This window comes from Euleptes europaea, chromosome 18 (assembly GCF_029931775.1).
Source record: "Euleptes europaea isolate rEulEur1 chromosome 18, rEulEur1.hap1, whole genome shotgun sequence".
Lineage (NCBI taxonomy): Eukaryota > Metazoa > Chordata > Lepidosauria > Squamata > Sphaerodactylidae > Euleptes > Euleptes europaea.
The window spans coordinates 18,992,217-19,015,618 of NC_079329.1; the positions used below are offsets into that span (position 1 = coordinate 18,992,217).

The window sequence follows — 23,402 nt, forward strand, 5'->3', positions numbered from 1 at the left end:
TTGTTGGTAAAATATCTGAAAAACTTTGAGTGGCTGGTATTTCCCCCCCTCCCTTTTTCTTCCTAATAGAAACAAAATGGTAAAAATGTAGATTGTGGATGGATTCCACTTAACATTTACTGTTCCTGTGTGCTTCACTGTAATCTGAATTCTCTGGGATGTCGGAGATGCCTGATAATACATCATTGCTGTGTCTTAGACTAGAAAATCTTTGGAGATATGACAAAATCCATTTGTGTGCCTTATGCCTGTTGATTAGCTTTTCTAGCAATCTGTGGAAACTTTGAAATATAGACTTATATCTCATGAAATGGTTACTGACCTATGGATTTCCCTGCATTTCTTTCTTCTCCTGAACACACTTTGACCCCCCCCCCCCACAAATAATTTCTGGGTTGTGGGCATTACGGGGCAGGGTCAGGGGGCTGCAGTGAAGACTTGCAGAGGATAAATTCACCCTTTCCTTCTCTTCCCTCAGCAGAGGTAACAATGGAGGAACAATGGAGGAAGGGAATTTGCACTAGAGGAAGTTTCCACAGGTAGTGGAATAGAACATTTGGTTCCGAAACAGAGATTGAACAATCCACTATGTTCCTTCAGTGGATCTGTGGTGATGGAAGAAGAGGCCTAAGGATGGTTTTTCACCATTTTATCTCTTGCTCAGCTCCCAGCCTACATGGATGTTCATCCACACAGGTCTTGTGATCTAAGGAATCATACAAGGAGTGGCTCAACTGGATTTGCCTTTATGGCCTTTGGAATCTATCTGTTTCCCAAAGGTCATGTTATGTAAAGTTCCTCCTGCCTTGCATGGTTTTAGTCTCTTCTTTTCTGTCGTCTGATACAGAAGTATTCTGATCACCTGTCATTATTCCCCTGTCAGCAATGAACCAAACAAAGGTGAGTGAATTCATCTTGACAGATCTAACTGATCTCTGGGAGCTTCAGAAAACACTCTTCACTCTCTTTCTGCTATTGTATTTCACCATTCTGCTGGGGAATGGTGCCATTGTGGCTGTAGCAATAACTGAACCACAGCTACACACGCCTATGTATTTTTTCCTTGGGAATCTTTCCTGCCTGGACATCTTCCTTTCCACAATAACTGTTCCAAAGATACTAGCTGGCTTTCTATTGGAGCTACAAACCATTTCCTTTAGTGGTTGCATGGCTCAGCTCCACTTTTTCCACTTCCTGGGCAGCAGTGAGGGCGTCTTTGGTGTCATGGCCTATGACCGCTATGTTACCATATGCAACCCATTGCGTTATACCATCATTATGAGAAAGCAGGTCTGTCTGATTTTGGCAGCAGCTAAGAGGACCATTGGTTTTTTCCATGCCCTGATGCACACAGTGATGACTGCTCGCCTTCCCTTTTGTGGACCAAACCACATTGAGCACTACTTCTGTGAAATCAAACCACTGCTGAAACTGGCCTGTGGCAGCACTCATCTCAACCTCATGCTTCTCAATACTGTCACTAGTTGCATTGCCACGGTCCCCTTTGTCATCATACTGCCCTCCTATCTCTACATTATCATTTTCAAAGTTCAGTCACAAAAGAGTAGGCAGAAAGCTTTCTCCACCTGTGGGTCCCACCTGATGGTGGCGGCTTTGCTGTATGTACCAGTGTTGTTCAACTACATGCTTCCATCGGTGGGCACTGTGGCTCAAAGGGAAATGATGGTAACTATCATATTCAGCGTGGTTACTCCTGTTTTGAACCCACGTATCTACATGCTGAGTAATCAGGAGGTGAAACAGGCCTTACAAAAGATCCTGGGCAGAAAGGTCTGCATTGAAAGGTAGTGACCAAAGGACCTTCATCAGAATATTCATAATAGCATTAGTAGTCACTGGAGGAGGAACTTCAAATGTCACTATGATTAATATTGCATTAAGAAGACAAGAAAGTGGTGTACTGGAATTGAACATCAGTTGTTGCTTAGAGATACTAGATAGGATTAGTGATACATATTTGGGGAGGGTCATAATGCAGTCCTTCTATTTGTAAATGCTTTGAGTCCAAATCACCCAAAATCTGGGCCCAACTTGAAATGTTGATCATCTCCAACCGCCGCCCCACCCCAGCCTTCCTTGCCAGGTTCCTTATCCTTCCTAAGTAACAAAAAAGTACCTTTGAGAAGGGAATGGGAGTAACCACAAGCAGAAAGGGTTTGTTAGACATCTGAGATAGTCCTTTGGGGACCATCTTTCTTGTGATGACAAATCTTCTCATATGAAGATCATAGGATTTGGAGTAATCTCAGTCTCTTTAGACCTTTTGTAAATCAGAGAAATCTTCAGATGTCATAATCGTGGCAGGGAATGATGGACACAGAAGATAAAATGTGTAGTTCCATATAAGATGGAAGACAGGGAATTCCCTGCTGGCATGGTTGCATTGGCCAGTGCAGCTTCATGGCTCCTTGGTGCATGAAAGGATGTTTGCCGCCAGGACAGTGTTAGTACCCATTATCTTGGGATAAATGGGCACTTAGCTGGCACAGAGTCATGGTGTCTCCTAAGGAGCTTCACCCCCCCTTTCAGGATTGCAGCCTCAGTGTCCTACTGGGGAAATTTATGAGAAGCCTGTAAATACACATTGGTTTCCCTGTTAGCAAACACTGGATCCCTAAGATGGTTTCAGGTCTCTGAAATGGAGCAAAAGGGAAGGCTTCATTCCACTGTATGTTTCAGTTACAGTCTGAATCACAGGTGAGAATTATACGTCAGGCATGGAAATCCCAAAGCACATTGTGAACATATGGGGGATGTGAGGACTTTGTAACATCTAAATATGTGTGTGTGTGTGTAAAGTGCCTTCAAGTCACAGCCGACTTATGGCGACCCCTTTTGGGGTTTTCATGGCAAGAGACTAACAGAGGTGGTTTGCCAGTGCCTTCCTCTGCACAGCAACCCTGGTATTCCTTGGTGGTCTCCCATCCAAATACTAACCAGGGCCAACCCTGCTTAGCTTCTGAGATCTGATGAGATCAGGCTAGCCTGGGCCATCCAGGTCAGGCCAACATCTAAATATAGGTGGAAGAAAATTCAGTAACTACAGGGTCTTAGCAACTCTTGACCCATTTCAGAAGACTTTCATCAACACAGAATTGTATGTTTGCATGCTTGGTGTTTTGTTTTTTTTTATCATAAAACAGAGTTTACTGGATTTTGAAAATTTTGAATTGTATATTAGTTATTTTAATATTGTGTTTACTGTTTGATATAAGTTACCCTGAGCCCTGCTCTGGCAGGGAAAGGGTGGGATATAAATTTAATATTTTTAAAAAAAAAACAATATTTTTTTAAAAAAAATAAGATTAAACTCTGAGAGCCATAACAAGAAGCTTTTAGATTGTTTATTGAGAAAACTTTTCATTATGGGTTTTCAAAACCTGTAAAAATCCTAATTGCAAGGCAGAGGAACAAAGTTAGCTTGTGCAGTCACCTACATAATCTTTGCAGTTGGTTTCCATCTTTAAGAAATGACAGCTATGACTAATGAGATAAATCAGTTATAATTTCTTGGTTCCTATGACTGAGTTTGAATGTCTAAATGCCATCAAATAGGTATTTTGACAATTCAGTAAGCTTTCCTTACAACATTAGCCAAATTGCTAAAGGTAGTGTTGCCATAACTCAGAATTGGATTTAGGGTTAATTCTTAGGGTCTATTCCAAAGTCACCCAGCTGGCTTCATGTGTAGGCGTGGGGAAACCAACCCAGTTCACCGGATTAGCATCCGCCGCTCATGTGGAGGAGTGGAGAATCAAACCTGGTTCTCCAGATCAGAGTCCACCGCTCCAAACCACTGTTCTTAACCACTACACCACACTGGCCGTGGGTGTTATTAAAAAGAGAAGACGGCCAAGGACATTAGAGGAGGTAGGATTGCTGACCCTTATGAATGACTGCTCATCGCAACTCTTCCGGTTTCTCAACAAGGTACACAGGCACCCATGCCAGGAAGTTGGAGTTGATACATCATCAGTTCCATCCCAGAAGGCTCTCAGTGTATGACAGGATTCAGATCAGTTTAGTTCAGTATGCTTTCCCACCCCAGCAGTCTCAATCATTAAAAGTTGTTGGATTCAGTTATGGTAGAAGAAATATGATGTTAAATCAACATTTAGGCCTTTCCCCATTAATCCAGAAGATTTTTATTTATTGGAAAACTTTGAGAGGATTTTATATGGACACGACCTTGCCTATGGACTGTCCTACTTTTGGTTTGGTTTTGGAGTACTTTGGTTCCATTTTGGAACTGAGCCATCAGACTCATAAGGTCCTGGAGCTAATGAGGCACTGGTTACCATTTTATGGTTTGATTTGTGACCTAGGGGATGCAGAAAGAGGTCCTTAAACCACATTTAAGGGGGTAGAAGGTATGGAATTTCCTTGCAGCAAAAGCACTTTGTTCCACAGAGAGAAAATGGCTGCTTTGGAGAGTGTGTGAGCAGTGACTTAAAAAATCTAATAAATAAATTAATAAATAAATTTGAACTCATACGCCAAATTGGCAGATGTCATTTTATGATGGCATGTACAACAACCACAGCAGCAACAAAGTACTCTTCATGAACTACTTGGAAAATGTAACTAGTGCAAAAAGATGGTGGAAATTTTTATAGGGGGAACTGACAGATATGACTTTGCTATCAGAATATGTTTCCAGTAGTGAATATCTACTACCATTCAGGTGCAAAATCCAGAAAGCAGCTCTTTTTGTTCCTCTACTAGCCTGTCAGCAAGCAGCTACTGATTCCTCCGGTCCTCAGAAGGGAAAAAAGATCAAGTCCTTCCCTTGTTCTGTGTATGTTTCTACTTACAGTTGGTTGCACATAACCCCTTCTGCTCTGGCTCCAAGGAACAGAAAGCGGCACTTTCTGATTTTGAATGTCCCAATATCTCCTTCATCTAGTTTGCCCCCAGTCACCTGGAAACCAGTCTTCACTGGCTTATCCAACTAGACGTTTCCTACCTAAATTTCTTCTTAACGCTTCCTTCACTTCTTTATTTCTCAAGCAATAGATGAGAGGATTGAGAGCTGGAGTGATCACAGCATAGAAGATGGACACTATTTTGTTCAGGTTAAAGGGGTGGATTTTTCTGGGCCGAGCATACATGAAGACTGTTGTCGAGAAGAAGATGATGACCACTGTAAGATGTGAGGCACAGGTTGAGAAAGCTTTCTTCTTTCCTTGGGTTGTGGGGATACGAAAAATTGAAACAATGATGAACAGGTAGGACAAGACTGTGATGGAGAGTGGGATCAAGAGGATGACCAAGGCCAATATGAAATCCACTAGTTCAGCCACTGACATATCAGTGCAGGAGAGGTTAAGCACTGGAGAGATGTCACAAAAAAAGTGATTGATGACTCCAGGGCCACAGAAGCTGAGTCTAGATATAAAGGTGACCTTGACTAAAGAGACAGAAAAGCCACACACCCAGGAGAGTAGACCTAGCTGGAAGCACAGACTGTGGGTCATGATGACTGGATAACGAAGTGGATTGCATATGGCTACGTAGCGGTCATAGGCCATGACAGCCAGGAGGACACATTCTGTACACATAAGGGAGATGAAGAAGTAAAGTTGTGCCATGCAGTTCTGGAAGGAGATTATTTTGTTCTGTGACCAGAAGTCTACCAGCAGTTTTGGAAGGGTGACACTGATATACCAGATCTCCAAGAAAGACAAGTTCCCCAAGAAGAAGTACATCGGCTTGTGAAGATTCCGGTTCGCTTTGACTACTGAGATAATGATGATATTCTCCAAGACTGTTAGTATGTAAGTGAGGAAGAAGACCACAAAAAGAAAAAGCTGTATCTCTAATCCAGCGGGGAACCCCAGGAGGATGAATTCAGAGATGATTGTTGAATTCTCCATCTCCATAACAGTCCTTATCTCTATGTATCAGTGATGGGATCCTATACCTACAGAACATAATTGGTAAATCTTGTTATTTAATAAAATGAAATGACTAAAATAAAGGATGCTGCTGGGAAATCCCATTTCTTTAGTAGAGAACATATTTTATTATCCCATTGAAATCAGTCTAAAAATACCAAATTAGGGATGGAGTGTTCCCATATGTTTAGATCTAATGGATGTTTTTGCTATAATGCCAATAAATAATGCCAATAAATAAGGTTGTGGATGGATATGTTTAGATCTAACTACCAAATTTTAAGAATTAAATAGCAACCCTCATGATTTTTCAAAACATACATATTATGCAGTTTGGACAGTCATTCAAGATCAAAACATTTTTTTAAAATAACCAATTTCTTGTTTAAATTTAGGTTAACTTAAGTGTGTGATCTTTTCATATGAGTAGGGTAAAAGATTTGACAGAGCAAAAGAAAAATGGCATGTACCATTTCCTCATATGAGTGGGAGGGGTCTTACACTCTAAAGTCCAAGCCTATGCTCAATATAATAAACCCAAAGCTCAAGAAACCTTGAGAGATGGATTGTCCAGCCTCTACTTTAAGACCTCTGGTAAGCCCCAACTAGGGTTGTGCCAAAAAAAAACCAACGGTAAATTTTGGGTTCAGGTTTATTGGGCCCGATTTTTTCAGTAAACCCGGAATAAGCTGAATACCTATCCCAGTAAATTTGTATTTCGGCTTTATTTCCAGGTTTACCAAAAAAATTGGGTCCATTATAGTCTATGGGGATTTTTTCCGAAGATCCTGTGGGGGCATTTTGGGAGGTAGAATTCCCAAATTTTCAGGGTAGCTTCAACGGACTCTCCTGGCATGGACCCCAAAGTTTGGGGGTTGGTGGAACCAAACCCGCATTATCTCTGAGGTATGCTTGTATTCATCATCATCATCATCATCATCATCACCTTTATTAGGCATTTACATCAGCATACAATAAACAGAGTTGTGAAAACAATTAAAACAGGTTACATTAAAATGACATTACTTAGAAGTACGAACAAACTGCTCGCGAATCCTTTGTGAGGACAGGAGAAAACTCACTACTTGTTGGGTGACAGAGGGGTTTCTGTCAGATAAATGGTACATCACCAACTGCTGATTTGAGAGACTCTGATCACTGGGCAGTAGGGGTTTAATATTGGTATTCCTCGGCCTCATGTAAAGCTGGCAGTACAACAGCACGTGGGTTAAGTGTTCAGGATCCCCAGTCTTACATGGACAATTCCTATCAATAAAAGGGTTTCCTTTGTATCTTCCTTGTAGTATAGCTGAAGGAAGAATGTTAAGTCTAGCAAGCATGAAAATTCTGCGAATGTCCGGTGACTCCAAATAAGTCAAGTAGGAAACTGTAGCTCCGTAAGTCAGAGTAATACCATGAAACATGGGGGAACAGTGTCTATCAGCTAGGGAGGTTAGGGTCTGCATTTCTATATCTAGTAGGCACTGATGTATCAATCTAAATGCTTGCTCTTTCCCAAGCGTCAAAAGAGAATCAAATGGAATACCGACAGACTTGATTTCCCTGAGGGTTAATTTCGACCACTGGCTTATGTAAGAATCTCCCAGCAGTGCAGGAATATAACCAGGATATTCAGTTAGAAAGTGCAGACGTAACCAAAACTTAATGGTATGGATCCAAGCTCTATTCTCAAAAAAACCCTGTCCTGTCTCAAGAGCTGCATACCCTACGCAATTGGAGACACCAAGAATACGGCGTAAGAAAGTGGACTGAATCCTCTCAATGTCCTGATTAAAGGCACTTACCCAAATAGGAACTCCATATAGGAGTTGGGAGATGGATTTAGCCTTAAACACTCGTAAGGCAGCAGGAACTAATTGGCCACCATGGACATAAAAGGAGCGAATTGTGGCCTCGTTATTACGTTTAGCTGACGATACAGCATAGTTCCTGTGCATTGTCCAATTGCTGCTGTATTGGAAATTCAGGCCCAAGTATCTGAATTATTTAACTTGTTCAATTTTGTGCCCCTTAATTGTCCAACTGTGACGTCTCCAAAATTTAGAGAAGACTAGCATCTTAGATTTCTTGTAATTGATGGATAATAAATTGGCATTGCAATAGCTAACAAACATGGACAGCAGCCGTCTTAGCCCCTTCTGTGTTAATGATAGTACCACAGCATCATCGGCATACAATAATAGAGGGATGGAGGAAGGGCCCAGCTTGGGGAAGTGGCCATCTACTGTTCTTAACATTGAATCAAGGTCATTTACCCTCCCTAACTTGAGCTGGGATTAAACAATCAAGGGAACTTGATCTCCCAGAGAGAGCACCTGAAACTAAGGCCCAAAATTGTTTATTATTATTATTCAGTGATGCATTGTGTAGTAGTTTCCATCTTTCTTTGAGTGCTAGGTTGTTGTTTTTTTGCAACAGTAATCCGAAGCTGCTTTTTAAGTCTAAAATAACTGACAGGAAAATATTTTGCTCCACTGGTTCGATATGAGTGATATGAAGACCGTAACTGGGTTTTTAAGATCTGACAGTCCCGGTCAAACTAGGGGGTTAGTTCACCAGTACTTTTTCTACTGTTATGTGCTGAAGATGGTATCTGGAATTAATATTGCCAGTAAGGTTATCATAAAGAGAAAGTGCTTGAATTATATCAGAGGCACCAGTCAGTTCCTGCTTGAGTTTGGTCAAAACTCGAATGAAGAAGACCAGAGATATTTTCAGACACTGATCGACTCCATTTAACCCGTCTAAAACAAGTAGTGAAGCTCGATAATTGAGCCGAAGGAGGCTGTAGTGAAATTGGGGACTGATGTTCAAGGGTAGTAATGAGGGGAAAATGATCACTGTCTACGCGATCACCCACATAAAAGTCCTGAATAAGACTCCTTATTTTGGGGGAGACAATGACATAATCAATTACACTACTCCCCATGGGCAGCCAAAAGTATATTCTCCTGGGTTGTCATGAGGAGTTGTACCCTTCAAGATGGATTTACAAGAGGCAATGATAAAATTTACCAAAAGAGTCCCAGCATAGTTTACTGAGAGATCTTTGGATTGTCTTAAAAAATGATGAGAAATGGAAGGGACTTCGTGTATATCCAGATGCACGACTATCTCAAAGAGAGATCATCTTTGCCTATCCTGGCATTAAAATCTCCAGCCAGGAACGTCTCAGGTAATGGGTTAGAAGCCTCTAGTTCTATAATATAGTTCGATAGGTCATCCCACTGGGTTTGGGAGGTTGTCCGGCTCTTATAAGGGGGGAGGTAAACATTAATAAAAAGTAAGGTGATACCAAATAGCTTGATGAGAAACCCTTGTGCAAAGGGAGGACCAGCTGGGAGGGCCACAAATGATGAGCAAAGGGAAGTTGAAATCATACTGCATAGGCCTCCACTGAGACGACCCCGGGAACCAGTTGCAGTAGCAGGCATAGTGAATGAAATATACTGTAGCCTTTTAAGTGTAATTCTGTTTCCTGCCATGTCTCTTGTAATAAGATAATATCAAATTTGTTTAAGAATTTAAGAAAATCACCATCGCCTGCTTTCCTTTTCTACCCAGCAATATTCCAGGAGACAATGTTTAGGGACGTGGCCTTCTTAGATTTAGATAGTCAATTGGTAATAGGGGGCTTTCCCTTATACCCCTTCTGAGCAGAGAAGGGAGGAACACTAAGTTGCTCAATAATATTCAACCCCCCCTCCAAATCCACAAAAACACACCCATTTTTGCAGGAAGCCATTTGGTCTAGAACAGGGGGATGCTCTATTACGATCTGTGCTGGGGGTCCGGCTATATGCAGATCATCTAAGTAGCTGCTGGATATCGCTTCATCATTATTGTTAGTAATTGCCGCTTGCTTCTGGCTTGAGGGAGTTGGGAGGATATTAGTTGGTTCCTTCTCCAGGGAATTTGCAATTGGATTGCAACTAGGGTCTGTGTGAAATGATATTAATTCTTCCTCCCTATGAGGTGTTTTCATAGAAACGGGTATAAAAGTTAGTTCATGATGTGTCATCTCAATTCCAAGTTGTGTAGTTGCGTGATGTTGTGCAGTCTCTCCTTCAGATTTCTTGGTGAAGTCCACAGCCTCCTCATAGCGCACAGCTGACAGTTGGTTTACAGGTTGGCCTTCTGAGATAAAATCAAGGAGGGGATTCTTGGGCTCTTAAAGGTTAACATCACTCTTTGTGTTTGTTTTGGACTTGTCATGGGTTCAATCGATAACAGGTCAATTGTAGCGCTGCTCCTCTTAAGTAGGTTACATAGGTGATAAATTACCTGACGTTTGTTATTCCAAATTGGCATATGTCCTCTGTATCTGCATACAGATAGACACACCTTTTTGGGTTGCAATATCAGATGATACCTTGGGCTTTTAGGTATTAGCTGTTTCTTAGTTGTATCTGTACATTCTTCCTTGTAAGTGTCCAGTATGTAAGTGGCCTGTGCCGCCTGGGGAGATAAGGAGCTCCCAGACCCAATTAATTCCAGCTGTCTCTCTCTTTTCTGGCCCTGAGTTATCCTAATAAGAATCTCAAGTTTCTCATTTATTGCTTTCAGAGAGTCAAAAATGAGTTAAACGGTTCTAGCCGACAATTCAGATAAGTTGAGCAGGGCCTCCCCCACATCGTTATTATTGTTAGCTGTTTCATTAATTGAGTCAATTACATTTTCTCCTGGGTCCTTGGACACCTCGTTAGATATATCAGAGTCTCCCAAAAGGCTGAAATGGTTTGAGACAGGAATACTAAATATCGTATTATCCCCCGCTGCAAAATTGTCAGCTATTTTGGTTTGTTTGCAGGCCGGTGGTGTAATGGCCTCCTCCGGGTCTCGGTGCCTTTTGCGAGCTCCCATTATCTGAACAGCAAGAGTCCACACCCTTAGTTCCCATCTCTCCGTTGTTGATTCAGGCAGCCAGGCTCTTCCAGCAGCTTTCCACTGCTCCGATTTTTTTTTTAATGTGGTGTGTACTTCCAAGGTTGATAAAAGCTGCTGGCTCCTCTAAAAGCTTAATTAAAAAGATTAAAAAAGTTAAAATGACTCAGCAGTGGAAAGCTGCAGCAAGGACGTCCTATCTCGTCACCATCTTGCCTCCGCCTATCTGCTTGTATTCCAAAGCTTGGCTAGTTCCTCAAAGCCTTTGGGTTTTCCTTCAGTTGCAAATAAAAACTCCACATATCTACTTTGGCAGCCAGTATGTCCAAAACACATGATACTAGAGTTATTATTTTACTTACTGAGTTCCTAATGTATGTCCATGTGCACACCTCACATCCTGCTGCCACGGCCTTTGCTCTCAGCACTGTAATCAGGCTTCTTCGATCACACTTCCCCCAAACTCAGCCTACACACCTTGTTAGGTTGAGGAACTAGGGTTATGAACATGTACGAACAGTTCCTTGATAACACACACCATTAAACACAAAGGGATTTAGTTTTGTGTTTAGGACATGCTGCACACATCTTTTCATGTATCTCCTACCAACTGCCTCTCCTGACTGCACAGTTGCTTTCCTCCAGTTATTTCACAACAAGTAAGTGTACATCAATAACAGAAGAAGGGGAAAGAGGCCAAAAAGAAAAAACAAAGACCCAAAGGGCTGTGTATGCTCCAAATCTGGTTCTAGTTTTTTTTTTTTAAATTGGACCAGAAGTGACCATTGAATATGGGTGAGATCCAACAAGCTTTTTCACCCATTCTTGCCCAATTCCCCATCTTACGTCAGATCCCATCTTTTATGGCTTTTGCAGGATCCATGATTCCCAGCACAGCTTTCTTTGGAGGTCAAAGGGAACAGCCACCTTCTGGAGTAAAATCTGGTTGAATCTAATTCCATTATTGGATTTTTTTTAAAAAAAATTCAATCGGTGCCATAGTGGTGGAAATTGCCGTCAGGTTGCATCCAATTTATGGAGACCCTGTAGGGTTTTCCAGGCAAGAGAAGAACGCAGGTGGTTTGCCGTTGTCTTCCTCTCAATTGAAACAGTAGATTTCCTAGCTGGTCTCCCATCCAAGTACTAACCAGGGCTCGCCCTGCTTAGAGCGTCTGAGTTCTGATGAGATCAGGTCAGCCTGAGCCTTCCAGGTCAGGGCATTTGGTGTTATATTGCCTTGCAATGTTTCATTTAAAATGTGAATAAGCAACAAATGGCTGGGACCCAGCTTGTGTGATTTCTTCCAGCTCCTCCTGTACCATAAGTCATGCCATTCAGGGAGGATTCTCAATCCTCAGGAGCAGGTTGTCTGTATGAGTGTGAGTGCACAAAGAAGGTCTACAGACGGTCTTGCCAAAAAGTGGCATGAGTGGATCTCTGTTGACAGATTTCAGGATCCAACCCAAAAGCCTTGGGTTCAGATGGGCTACTTTTTGAAAATTCCTGACCCCCCTTCCCCTGGTAAGCATTTGGGGTGGGGGTGGAAATACATTTTAAGAATATTGGCTTCCTCATTATCCTTCTGTCCTACAACTTATAAGCAAGTACAGGCGTCACATTTTATATTTATCGATGACTGGGAAAAAACAATAAAAAATAAAAGGAAAACATGTTGTGATGAAGTCATAGCTTGATTTAATATACTCTAAACTTAAAGTATTTTCTAAGCAAAAAAGTTCATCTTCTTGCTTTAAACATTTATGAATGAAGGTATGTATATAGGTAGAGATTTGTGCATTCAACTACAGCATCTATGAGCATAGAAAATCTAAAAACGTCTCAACTCACTTTTAAGAAGTACCAGAATCAGTGATGCACTACGGGTAGCTTCTGCTCTCAACTAGTCACTCTGCTGGTTAAGACATCTAATTATGTCATGCTTTCATACTGCATGCAGCAGGATTATAAAAGTTACCTTTCTCACACTCCACAGAAATAATGCAGTGGAAGGAAGATGCTTTTTTATTTAGCCAAGCCTGAGCTTTAAAAAAACAACCCCTTCCCCATGAGTGCATGCATTAATGAATAGGCTGGACCCACATGAATTGGCGGAGGGAGGGGGGAGGATTTTTTTTTTTAAGAAGTCATATTCGAAGAGAATTGCTGCTCCTGTTCTTATATATTCCCTCTGTGTTAATTTATCTGACTTGTTTAAAAACTAACTTGGACGAGGTATATCAGCGAGGGGGAACCTTTCCCTATTTATGTGAGGACAGGATAATGATCCACACAGGGAATTTGATGCCATTTTGTATTTCTCAGAACTCTCTCAGCCCCACCTACCACACAGGGTATCTGTTGTGGGGAGGGGGGGAGAAGATGATTGTAAGCATGTTTGATTCTTCCTTCAGTGGTACAGAAAGTCGGCATATAAAATCCAACTCAGTGTTCAGTTTATTGTTACAGTCATAGACCAGCACATATATAAAACACAATCTTAAGCCGACACTTATATGAAATACAATCAACAGTGCACATTAAAAAAATTACATAAACCATCATAAAAGTAAAAAATTGTGTACATCCATAGACAAACATGTACCAAGTTAAATATAAAAAACCTGTGCAGCGAACCTGCTATAAATAAATTATGTAAACCATCACTTCGGCACATGGTTTTACTATGTATTAAAAGTTATTAGCCGTCCTTCTTTCTTACTATGTCATTTCTTTTCTTGATGGCCAGGTGACAGAATTTGCCACAGCATGAGTTACATGAGCCACCTTATCTTCCAATAGGTATCTAATTTTATCTAGCTCTGTTAACCTCGAGTAATGATTTGATTGCTCAAGACGGGCTAACAGTGGGGAAATGATATTAGTTCTAACATCAGTGTAAAATTCACACTGCAGAATTGTATATGATATTGTTTCGACCACATTGGCTGAACATGGGCAACGCCGTTGCTCCAAAGGTATATGTCGGAACCTTCCTTCCATTACAGCAGACGACATAGCATCAAAATGTACTCTCGAAAAAGCTCATCTATATTTAAAATAGTGATGGTTGACAGATATGGGGCTGCTGTGGATCTAGGGTTTCAATACACTGTAAGATTTTGGCAATAGTGGAAAATCGTATTGACTTTTGATATTCACAAGGCGGTGATGGACCAATGATTTTACTTGCCTCAAGCCTAACTCCAGGAGATGTTCAGGATCTAACCCAATCATGTGTAGCTTATTGATTATTCTGGATGACCATCTTGGATTTGGAATCACTGCTAGAAGGAGAGGGAGTAATCCATTGTGATTTAAATGGACTCTCAGCCAGTAATTGATGGAGATTTGCCAAATCTTTGTTTCAACCTTAAGCAAACCACATTTGACATACATTTGGGTACTTTAAATAGTGCTCTGAGGAAGTCTGATTGGACCCTTTCCAAAGCCACTCTTCTTCTTATTATTATTATTAACCTTGATTTTCTGAGCGGACATTTACTTTAATAGTCAGCTACTTCTGACACAGCCATTTTAGCTGTTCAACTCCTATCAAACACAGCCTACAGAGCTCCCTTCCTGCTGGTTATTCCCTATGGCACAATACTTGAATGTTGCATAAATGTTATTCAGTTAAATCCCCTGACCAAGTTACATGGAATGTCTTTGGGGAACAGATACAGATACTGTCTGGTGGCAGCAATTGCTTCCTGGTAGCAAATAAAAGGCTTGCTAAAATGTTAAGATTCATTTTCCAGATCATCAGTCCATCACATTACAATATCTTGAGAATGAAAGTAGTAAGTATTCAGAAAAATTGGACAAATGGCTATTCTTTCTATCCTCATAAGAATTTCATTTAAACTTTCTCGGGATTGAAATGTCTTATCACAGTTTGGGGTTGCATGTCTGGTTTTCAGGATTAGTCATCAAGAGCTGTAGCTTATGAAGGCCATGATGCTGTTCTTCATGGCATGGTAGGTAATTGGTGGATACAAAGCTCTTCAGCTAATTCCCCTCATAAGCCATGTAGAATGCCCCTGACATGACGACTGATGTTTGGGTGACAGAAGTTACTTCCTTATAGAATATAAAACACCTGATATCAAGACATTAGAAAACATGTTTTGCTTTCCCCAGCAATCAAGCTTTCATGTTACCAAGACACTTACTCAATTATCATCTCAATGAATGCAGTAAGTATTTGGACAAAAAATATAATCATATCATAGCCATTGAGATGCTAGCATCATACAAAATTTGTTGACAATCATGTTGTTAGCTAATTTCTTTAGCTAGTTAGATTGGCAGAATAGCTTGATAGATCAGCGCATCTGCATATGCACCACATCTTTTCAGTGTTTCTTCTCTCGCTTAAAAACAAATGATATACATGTAGAGAAGAAGAGGAAGAAGAGTTGGTTATTATATGACACACAGTTGCAAGAGTATCATGGGATATTACTGACTAACTGAAATTGTCCAGGGGGCTGGTGAGCAGAAAGTTCTTTGAAAGATGTTTCCAAGGTCAAAATGGAGATAGGTGTGTGAAAGGTGACATGAAACGGTGCCTTCTCACCTGGCTATCCTTTGAACTGCTGACACGCTGGCAGCCAGCATGGTGTAGTGGTTAAGAGCGGTGGTTTGGAGCAGTGGAGTCTGATCTGGAGAATCGGGTTTGAGTCCCCACTCCTCCACAAGAGCGGTGGAAGCTAATCTGGTGAATTGGATTTGTTTCCCCACTTCTACACATGAAGCCAGCTGGGTGACCTTGGGCAAGTTACAGCTCTGTTAGAGCTCTCTCAGCCCCACCTACCTCAAAAGGTATCTGTTGTAGGGAGGGGAAGGGAAGGTGATTGTAAGCCGGATTGAGTCTCCCTTAAGTGGTAGAGAAAGTCAGCATATAAAAACCAACTCTTCTTCTCCTTCTCATTGATATATTTCTGGTGGCAGTAACTATTGCACTTGCCTCTGCAACATGGAGTACTTTTGCTATGCTAATAGGTGCTGTGAGTCATTCTTTTTATGGTGATCCCTTCTTTTATAAGGAAAAGACTTTCAGAGGTGGTTTGCCATTGCCTGCCTCTGCTCCCTCTCTGAAGGTGCCATCCTTCCCCATTTGTCCAGAGAGGAGTGAGGCAAAGGATTTGTGTAGCCACCATCTCTGGCTATCCTTCTAGCAGGCCTTTTCATATCCAGCCAAGTCCAAACAGCAGCAGATCACCCTTTTACCAGGCACACAAACACAGCCAGAACGCAAAGGAAGAATGGATATTTATATTAGTGATGGAAGGATTGCTCCTTGTTTGACTCAAAACTGCTTTCATGCCTGTGAGCATCCCAGTTAAACGCTTAAAAATGCTATTAAGCTTGCACAGCAGGCCAATATTTAACTAGAATAATGTTTTCATTGCTATTTTTATGCAGGTAGACCCCTTGATCAACCAAACAGTCACCACAGAAGTCATCCTCCTGGGATTAGGGGATCATCCTGAACTGCAGATTCTTTTCTTCCTGCTGTTTCTAGTCATCTACATCATTACCATAATGGGGAATCTTCTTATTGTTGTGCTAGTTGTGACCGACAGGCGACTTCACATTCCCATGTACTTCTTCCTGGGGAACTTGTCCTGTTTGGAGATTTGTTACACCTCAACCATCCTGCCCAGAATGCTAGCAAGTTTCCTAACAGGGAATAGAGCCATTTCCTTAACTGGTTGCTTTATACAGTTATATTTCTTTGGCTTTCTGGTGACTGCAGAAACTTGCCTCTTATCTGTAATGTCTTATGATCGGTATTTAGCTATTTGCAAACCATTCCAATATCAGTTCCTTATGAATAACAAAGTATGTATATCTCTAGCTGCTGGTTCTTGGATAAGTGGCTTTATTTCAGTCTCGGTAGTGGTTGTATGGCTGTCACAGTTAACATACTGTGGCTTCAACGTAATTGACCATTTCTTCTGTGATACTATGCCACTGATCAAGTTGGCTTGTAGTGACACATCTCTGGTTATTCAGGTAGCCTTTTTGTTATGTTCTGTATTCACATTTCCTCCATTTCTGTTGACCATAACATCTTACATTTGGATCATATCAGTCATCCTGAGAATCCCCTCAACCACAGGGAGACAAAAGACCTTTTCCACCTGCTCCTCTCACCTTCTTGTAGTTACAATTTTCTATGTCACCTTAATGATTGTGTATCTCCTTCCAGAAGGCCCCTCCCTGAGGGGTTCCTCAAAAGTGTTCTCTTTTTTCTATACTGTCATGACTCCAATGATCAATCCTCTAATATACAGTTTAAGGAACAAGGAGGTGAAGGAAGCCCTGAGAAAATGGGCTCAGAAAATCTGGTCACCCCAAGGATTTTAGAAAATGCTCCTAGAAGCTCCAAATGTTTCACAAACAGACACAGCTGTGTGTATTTTTTGTTTTAATGGTATGGGGGGGATAAATAGAAATAAAATGGTATTCTTAATGTAATACTATTTAAGAAATAGCACTTATCATTTGTTGTTGTTTTTATTTTACCTCCCTGCCCAACCTATATGCCTGTCCTACTTCCTACACTCTGGTTGTCCATGTGAGGCACAGTGTCCCAGTAAGCGTCATGTTCTCTCTGCCAGTTATGGTCTAGGAAATCCTAGACACAAGATGAGATGTGAAGCTCAAAAAGATTCTAAAATAATTACCCACCAACAGTCCTGGCCACGGTTTGCTTGGCCATACCTATACTGTCCTGTCCTGTCCTGTCCTGTCCTGTCCTATACTATACTATACTATACTATACTATACTATACTATACTATACTATACTATACTATACTATATTTACTGGTTACCCTTTCTGCAGGTAAAATGTAGTAATTTTCTCCCTGTGACTTGCTGCTCAAGAATCCAAAAGTAGAACATTGTGGAACTCCCTGCCCCAAGATGGGGTGATGGCTGCCAACTTGGAAGGCTTTAAGAGGGGAGTGGACATGTTCATGGAGGAGAGGGGTATTCATGGCTATTAGTTAAAATGGATACCGGTCATGATGCATACCTATTCTCTCCAGGATCAGAAGAGCGCACCTAATATATTAGGTGCTATGGAACACAGGCAGGAAAATGCTGCTGCCGTTGTCTTTTTTGTGGGCTTCCTAGAGACACCTGGTTGGCCACTGTGTGAACAGACTGCTAGACTAGATGGGCCTTGGTCTGATCCAGCATGGCTTTTCCTATGTTCTTATGTTAAGAGACAGGGCTCTCCTCTAAGGGTAGGCTTGAGCTTCAACCTTACACTCCTTGGACAAGTAAGCTTTCTTGCTGGGATCTGTGTCTATATCACAGACCCCACATAAACCACATAAACCACGGATTCCGATGTCTGTACACTAATGCACAGAGTATGGGAAACAAGCAGGAAGAACTCGAAGCCCTAATACAGGAAGGGGATTTTAACCTAATAGGCATTTCTGAAACTTGGTGGGCTGTCACTCATGACTGGAATATTAAGATTGAGGGGTACAACTTGTTTAAAAGGTATAGATTGATAAGGAAGGGGAGAGGAGTAGCACTGTATGTCAAAGATCTGTACACTTGTGAAGAAGTACATGAATCTGAGCGTGGTAGTGCAGTCGAGACTCTATGGGTAAACATAAAAGGAATAAGAAATAATCGTGATATTCTCATGGGGGTCTGCTATCGACCACCAAACCAGGCAGAGGACTTGGATGGGACACTCCTAGACCAGATCACAAAGTTCTCAAGGAGACAGGACATGGTAGTCATGGGAGATTTTAATTGCCCGGATATCTGTTGGAAGTCCAACGCTGCTAAAAATGCAAGATCCAATTAATTCCTGTCTTGCTGACAACTTCCTATTCCAGAAGGTGGACAGGGAAACAAGGGGGTCTGCTATCTTAGACTTGATTCTCACCAACAGGGAAGAACTGGTCGATGAGGTTAAAGTAGTAGGCACCCTGGGTAGTAGTGACCACGTACTCTTGGAATTTACAATCTTGGGGAAAGGAAAACCTGTACATAGTCAGACATGTAGGTTGGACTTCAAAAAAGCAAATTTTAAAAAACTTAAACTGATGCTAGGTAGAATCCCATGGTCAGAAATACTTAAGGAGAAGGGAGTTCAAGAAGGGTGGGCATTTCTTAAAAATAAAATACTGAAGGCGTAATCCCAAACCATTCCTATGAGAAGGAAAAATGGGAGGAGCCTAAAGAGGCCAGGGTGGCTCCATAAACAGCTTTTTAAAGAGCTGAGAAATAAAAAAGACTCATTTAGGAAGTGGAAGGAGGGCCTTATAACCAAAGAGGAATATAAGCAAATAACTAGTGCTTGTAGGGAGAGTGTTAGGAAAGCTAAAGCTCAGTATGAACTTAGGCTAGCGAGAGATGCTAAACACAACAAAAAAGGGTTCTTTTCCTATGTACAGAGTAAGAGTAAGAACAAGGACAAGATAAGCCCATTGCGTGGACCGGAAAGTGAAATTGTAACAGGAGATGAAGAGAGCACAGAACTCCTCAATTCCTACTTTTCCTCAGTTTTTTCTCATGAGGGAAGTGGTGCTCAACATGGCATAAACAGAACATGTGATGAGGGAAGGGATTTGCAGCCTTGAATTGGCGTTGGGGTAGTGCACAACACCTGGTTTCTTTAAATGAAACAAAATCCTCTGGGCCAGAAGAGTGCTAGTTAATGGTTCCTCGTCCACTTGCAGAGAAGTGACTAGTGGAGTTCCTCAGGGATCTGTGCTGGGCCCTGTGTTGTTCAACATTTTTATAAATGATTTGGATGAAGGAATAGAGGGGATGCTTATTAAATTTGCAGATGATACTAAATAGGGAGGGGTAGCAAATATGGTAGAAGACAGAGCCAAGATGCAGGATGATCTTGACAGGCTGGAGAAATGGGCTAGAACTAATAAAATGCACTTCAACAAAGACAAATGTAAAGTTCTGCATTTAGGTAGGAAAAATCAAATGCATAATTATAGGATGGGGGAGACTTGTTTGTAGGGCTGTCAATTCGGTTCGGTCCAAACTGAAAATCAACCGAATTTCCCCTGATTCGGTGATTTTCTGTTCGGACGGATCCGAACTCAAAACTGGCGGGCAACCGGGGGGGCCGAATTCAGCGAGTTCGGGAGTTCGCGAATAAATTCGGCAAATTCAGCCCCCCTTCAGGGGAGCCCGCTGAAAGGCGCGGGCTGCCCTTTAAACTCATCTGAGCCTCCCAGCTGGGAGGCGCAGATGAGTTTAAATGACAGCCAGCGCCTCTCCAGCGGAGCCCGCTGAAGGGGGGCGGGCTGTCATTTACACTCATCTGTGCCTCCCGGCTGGGAGGCACAGATCAGTTTAAAGGGCAGCCCGCCCCCCTTCAGCGGCCTCCGCTGAAGGGGGGCGGGCTGCCCTTTAAAGATGAGTTTAAAGGGCAGCCCGCTGAAGGCCTCTGCACCTCCCGGCTCCGCTGAAGGGGGGCGGGATTGCCCTTTAAACTCATCTGTGCCTCCCGGCTGGGAGGCGCAGATGAGTTTACATGACAGCCCGCCCCCCTTCAGCGGGCTCCGCTGAAGGGGGGCGGGCTGCCCTTTAAACTCATCTGTGCCTCCCGGCCGGGAGGCTCAGATCAGTTTAAAGGGCAGCCTGAGCCTCTCCAGCGGAGCCCGCTGAGGGGGGCGGGCTGCCCTTTAAACTGATCTGCGCCTCCCAGCTGGGAGGCTCAGATCAGTTTAAAGGGCCCCCGCGCGCCTTCAGGGAATCCCTCTGAAGGCGCGCTGGGGCCGAATTTTCCCCCGAACTCCGGATCCCCCCGAATTACCGGGGATCCGAAGCGGAGGAGTTCGGACTTCGGCACGTACCAAACCCACAAGGGTCAAATTCGGCCGAATCCGAACTGTACCGAATTTTTTTTTTTTTTGACAGCCCTACTTGTTTGAGCAGTAGTGTGTGTGAAAAGGATCTTGGGTTCTTAGCAGACCAAACACTGAGCATGAGTCAGCAGTGTGATGCTGTAACTAAAAAGGCAAATGCAGTCTTGGGCTGCATCAACAGAAGTATAGTGTCCAGATCACGCGAAGTGATGGTATCGCTTTACTCTGCTCTGGTTAGACCTCAACTAGAGTACTGTGTTCAATTTTGGGCACCACAATTTAAGAAAGATGTAGACAAGCTGGAACGTGTCCAGAGGAGCGCAACAAAGATGGTGAGGGGTCTGGAGACCAAGTCCTATGAGGAAAGGTTGAAGGAGCTGGGTATGTTTAGCCTGAAGAGGAGAAGACTGAGAGGGGATATGATAACCATGTTCAAGTACTTGAAGGGCTGTCATATAGAGGAGGGTGCCGAGTTGTTTTCTGTTGCTCAAGAAGGTCGAACCAGAACCAACGGGTTGAAATTAAATCAAAAGAGTTTCCGTCTAGACATTAGGAAGAATTTTCTAACAGAGCAGTTCCTCAGTGGAACAGGCTTCCTCGGGAGGTGGTAAGCTCTCCTTCCGTGGAGATTTTTAAGAAGAGGTTAGATGGCCATTTGTCAGCAATGCTGATTCTGTAACCTTAGGCAGATGATGAGAGGGAGGGCATCTTGGCCATCTTCTGGTCACTAGGGGTGTGGAGGGGGGAGGTAGTTGTGAATTTCCTGCATTATGCAGGGGGTACGACTTGATGGCCCTGGTGGTCCCTTCCAACTCTATGATTCTATGATTCTATCAGCAGATTCCCCCTTTTCTTTGCGGTGCACACATTTATTAATTACAAATCACCTGAGTTTAGAATCATATTTAAATTTCACTTTTTTCCCTGAATTTAGTCACATTTACACCCACAAAAATATTAAATGTACAGAGATCAATGACCGTGCATATATGTAGAGAGATAAACTGATGCTTTCTCAGTTACATTAGATTTTCAAAGGTTTATGAATTGAAGCACTTTTTATGCAGATAATTGAAGAGCTGTCAATCAAATTTTATTTCAATACAATATCAGCTTTGATTTGTCATCCAATCCACAAAATAAGAAACTACTTCTGTCTCCTAGTGTCCAAGGAAAGGTTCAACTGGACGTTCATTAACAATCCAGCTCATGCAATGGATGGGAAAGATTAGTTTAGCTGAGCAAATAATAATAATAACAAACATCTTTTATTTATATCCTACCCTCCCCCGGCAATGTCAGGCTCAGGAGAGGTAACATCATAATCAATCAATCAATCAATCAATCAATAAAATTTTATTTCAATACAATATCAGCTTTGATTTGTCATCTAATCCACAAAATAAGAAACCACTTATGTCTCCAAGTGTCCAAGGAGAGGTTCAGAAAGCCTTAGACTGCTGTTACTGGATTTATATCCCACTTTCCCCTGTTTTGACCGAAGTCCCCTAAAGAGATTCACAATATTCCTAAAATGAAATGTTCAATTAAAAAAACAACAACAACCATTCAATATACAACTAAAGCCATTCAATAGATACAACAACTTTGCTTGACTTCTTTGGGCAGCAGAGGATTCTGGGACATCCCGGGCAGCCCATTCCTGAGCCTTCAGCTGCTGGGGATGGCGTGGCTGGCATGGGGCTTTGTGCTGGTGGGACGCTGGCGGAAGGCCCAACTGGTGTTCCTGGACTGTAAACCTCCTCCTAGATACTGCCAAGAAGAATGAGTCTTTCTGATGGTGAAAAATGAGGGAAGGCTGGAAAATGAACTGTGCTGCATTTCATAGGACCTGTATGTGTAAAAGCCATGTGGGATGAGGACTGTAGTAATCTGGAGAATTGGACAAGATTGAGTGAAAAAAACTGTCTGGAGCCAAGCCACTGAAAATCTGGGGAAAATGAAGGGCAGACTGATATTGAATCTACTGGCCCAACTCTTGACTTCCACATATATTCATCAGTTCTTCTGCCAAAAGAATGCATGGGTACAAACTGTAGGTATATGTCCTCCCCTGCATCATCTGCCCATTATTTTTGCAACATATAGGTCATGTCATGGGAGGCTACATTTCTAGGCTTTATGAAGAAGACTGATGAACATTTGGAAATTGGGAGAGGGTCAAATGTTCACAGTCACCCTTCCCCTTCCACAGATTACTTCTTTTCCACTCACACAGGGCTCAAATAGCATTGCAAATTTTTGAAAGAGCATTGCTTTCACTTCTAAGGCATTTCATCAACATAATGGTTTGCATGGCAGATTCTCACATACATACTTTTTTTTTCTTTTAATGTGCCATCTCTGCATTAGCACATCTATCTGCCCCAGGAAGTGGTGATGGCTGCCAGCTTGGAAAGCTTTCAGAGCAGAGTGGACATGTTCATGGAGGATTGGGCTATCCATGGCTACTAATCAAAATGAATACTAGTCTTGATGCATACCTATTCTCTCCAGTATCAGAGGAGCATACCTATTATATTAGGTGCTGTAAAACATAGGCAGGATGCTGCTGCAGTCATCTTGTTTGTGGACTTTCTAGATGCACCTGGTAAGCCACTGTGTGAACAGACTGCTGGACTGAATGGGCCTAGGTCTGATCCAGCATGACTTTTCTTATGTTGTTATCAAATAACCCTTTCACAGTA

At 42.2% G+C, this 23,402-nt stretch overlaps 3 protein-coding genes across 3 annotated transcripts; 2 read left to right on the plus strand and 1 right to left on the minus strand.

Annotated features, from left to right (window-relative positions):
- Nucleotides 1-885: 885 nt before the first annotated feature.
- LOC130489967 (olfactory receptor 12D1-like) lies at nucleotides 886-1,809 on the plus strand. The gene has a single exon (XM_056863751.1). The coding sequence runs from the start codon at nucleotides 886-888 to the stop codon at nucleotides 1,807-1,809; it is 924 nt and encodes a 307-aa protein (XP_056719729.1).
- A 3,110-nt stretch (nucleotides 1,810-4,919) lies between these two features.
- LOC130490721 (olfactory receptor 6B1-like) lies at nucleotides 4,920-5,903 on the minus strand. Its single transcript, XM_056864529.1, is given in 1 exon segment — nucleotides 4,920-5,903. A coding segment is annotated over 1 exon segment (984 nt).
- Nucleotides 5,904-14,595: 8,692 nt separating this feature from the next.
- On the plus strand, nucleotides 14,596-17,198 carry LOC130490722 (olfactory receptor 11A1-like). Its single transcript, XM_056864530.1, has 2 exons — nucleotides 14,596-14,627; nucleotides 16,255-17,198. Exons 1-2 carry the CDS (start codon nucleotides 14,615-14,617, stop codon nucleotides 17,196-17,198), a joined length of 957 nt encoding a protein of 318 aa, XP_056720508.1. The 5' UTR covers nucleotides 14,596-14,614.
- Nucleotides 17,199-23,402: the final 6,204 nt, after the last annotated feature.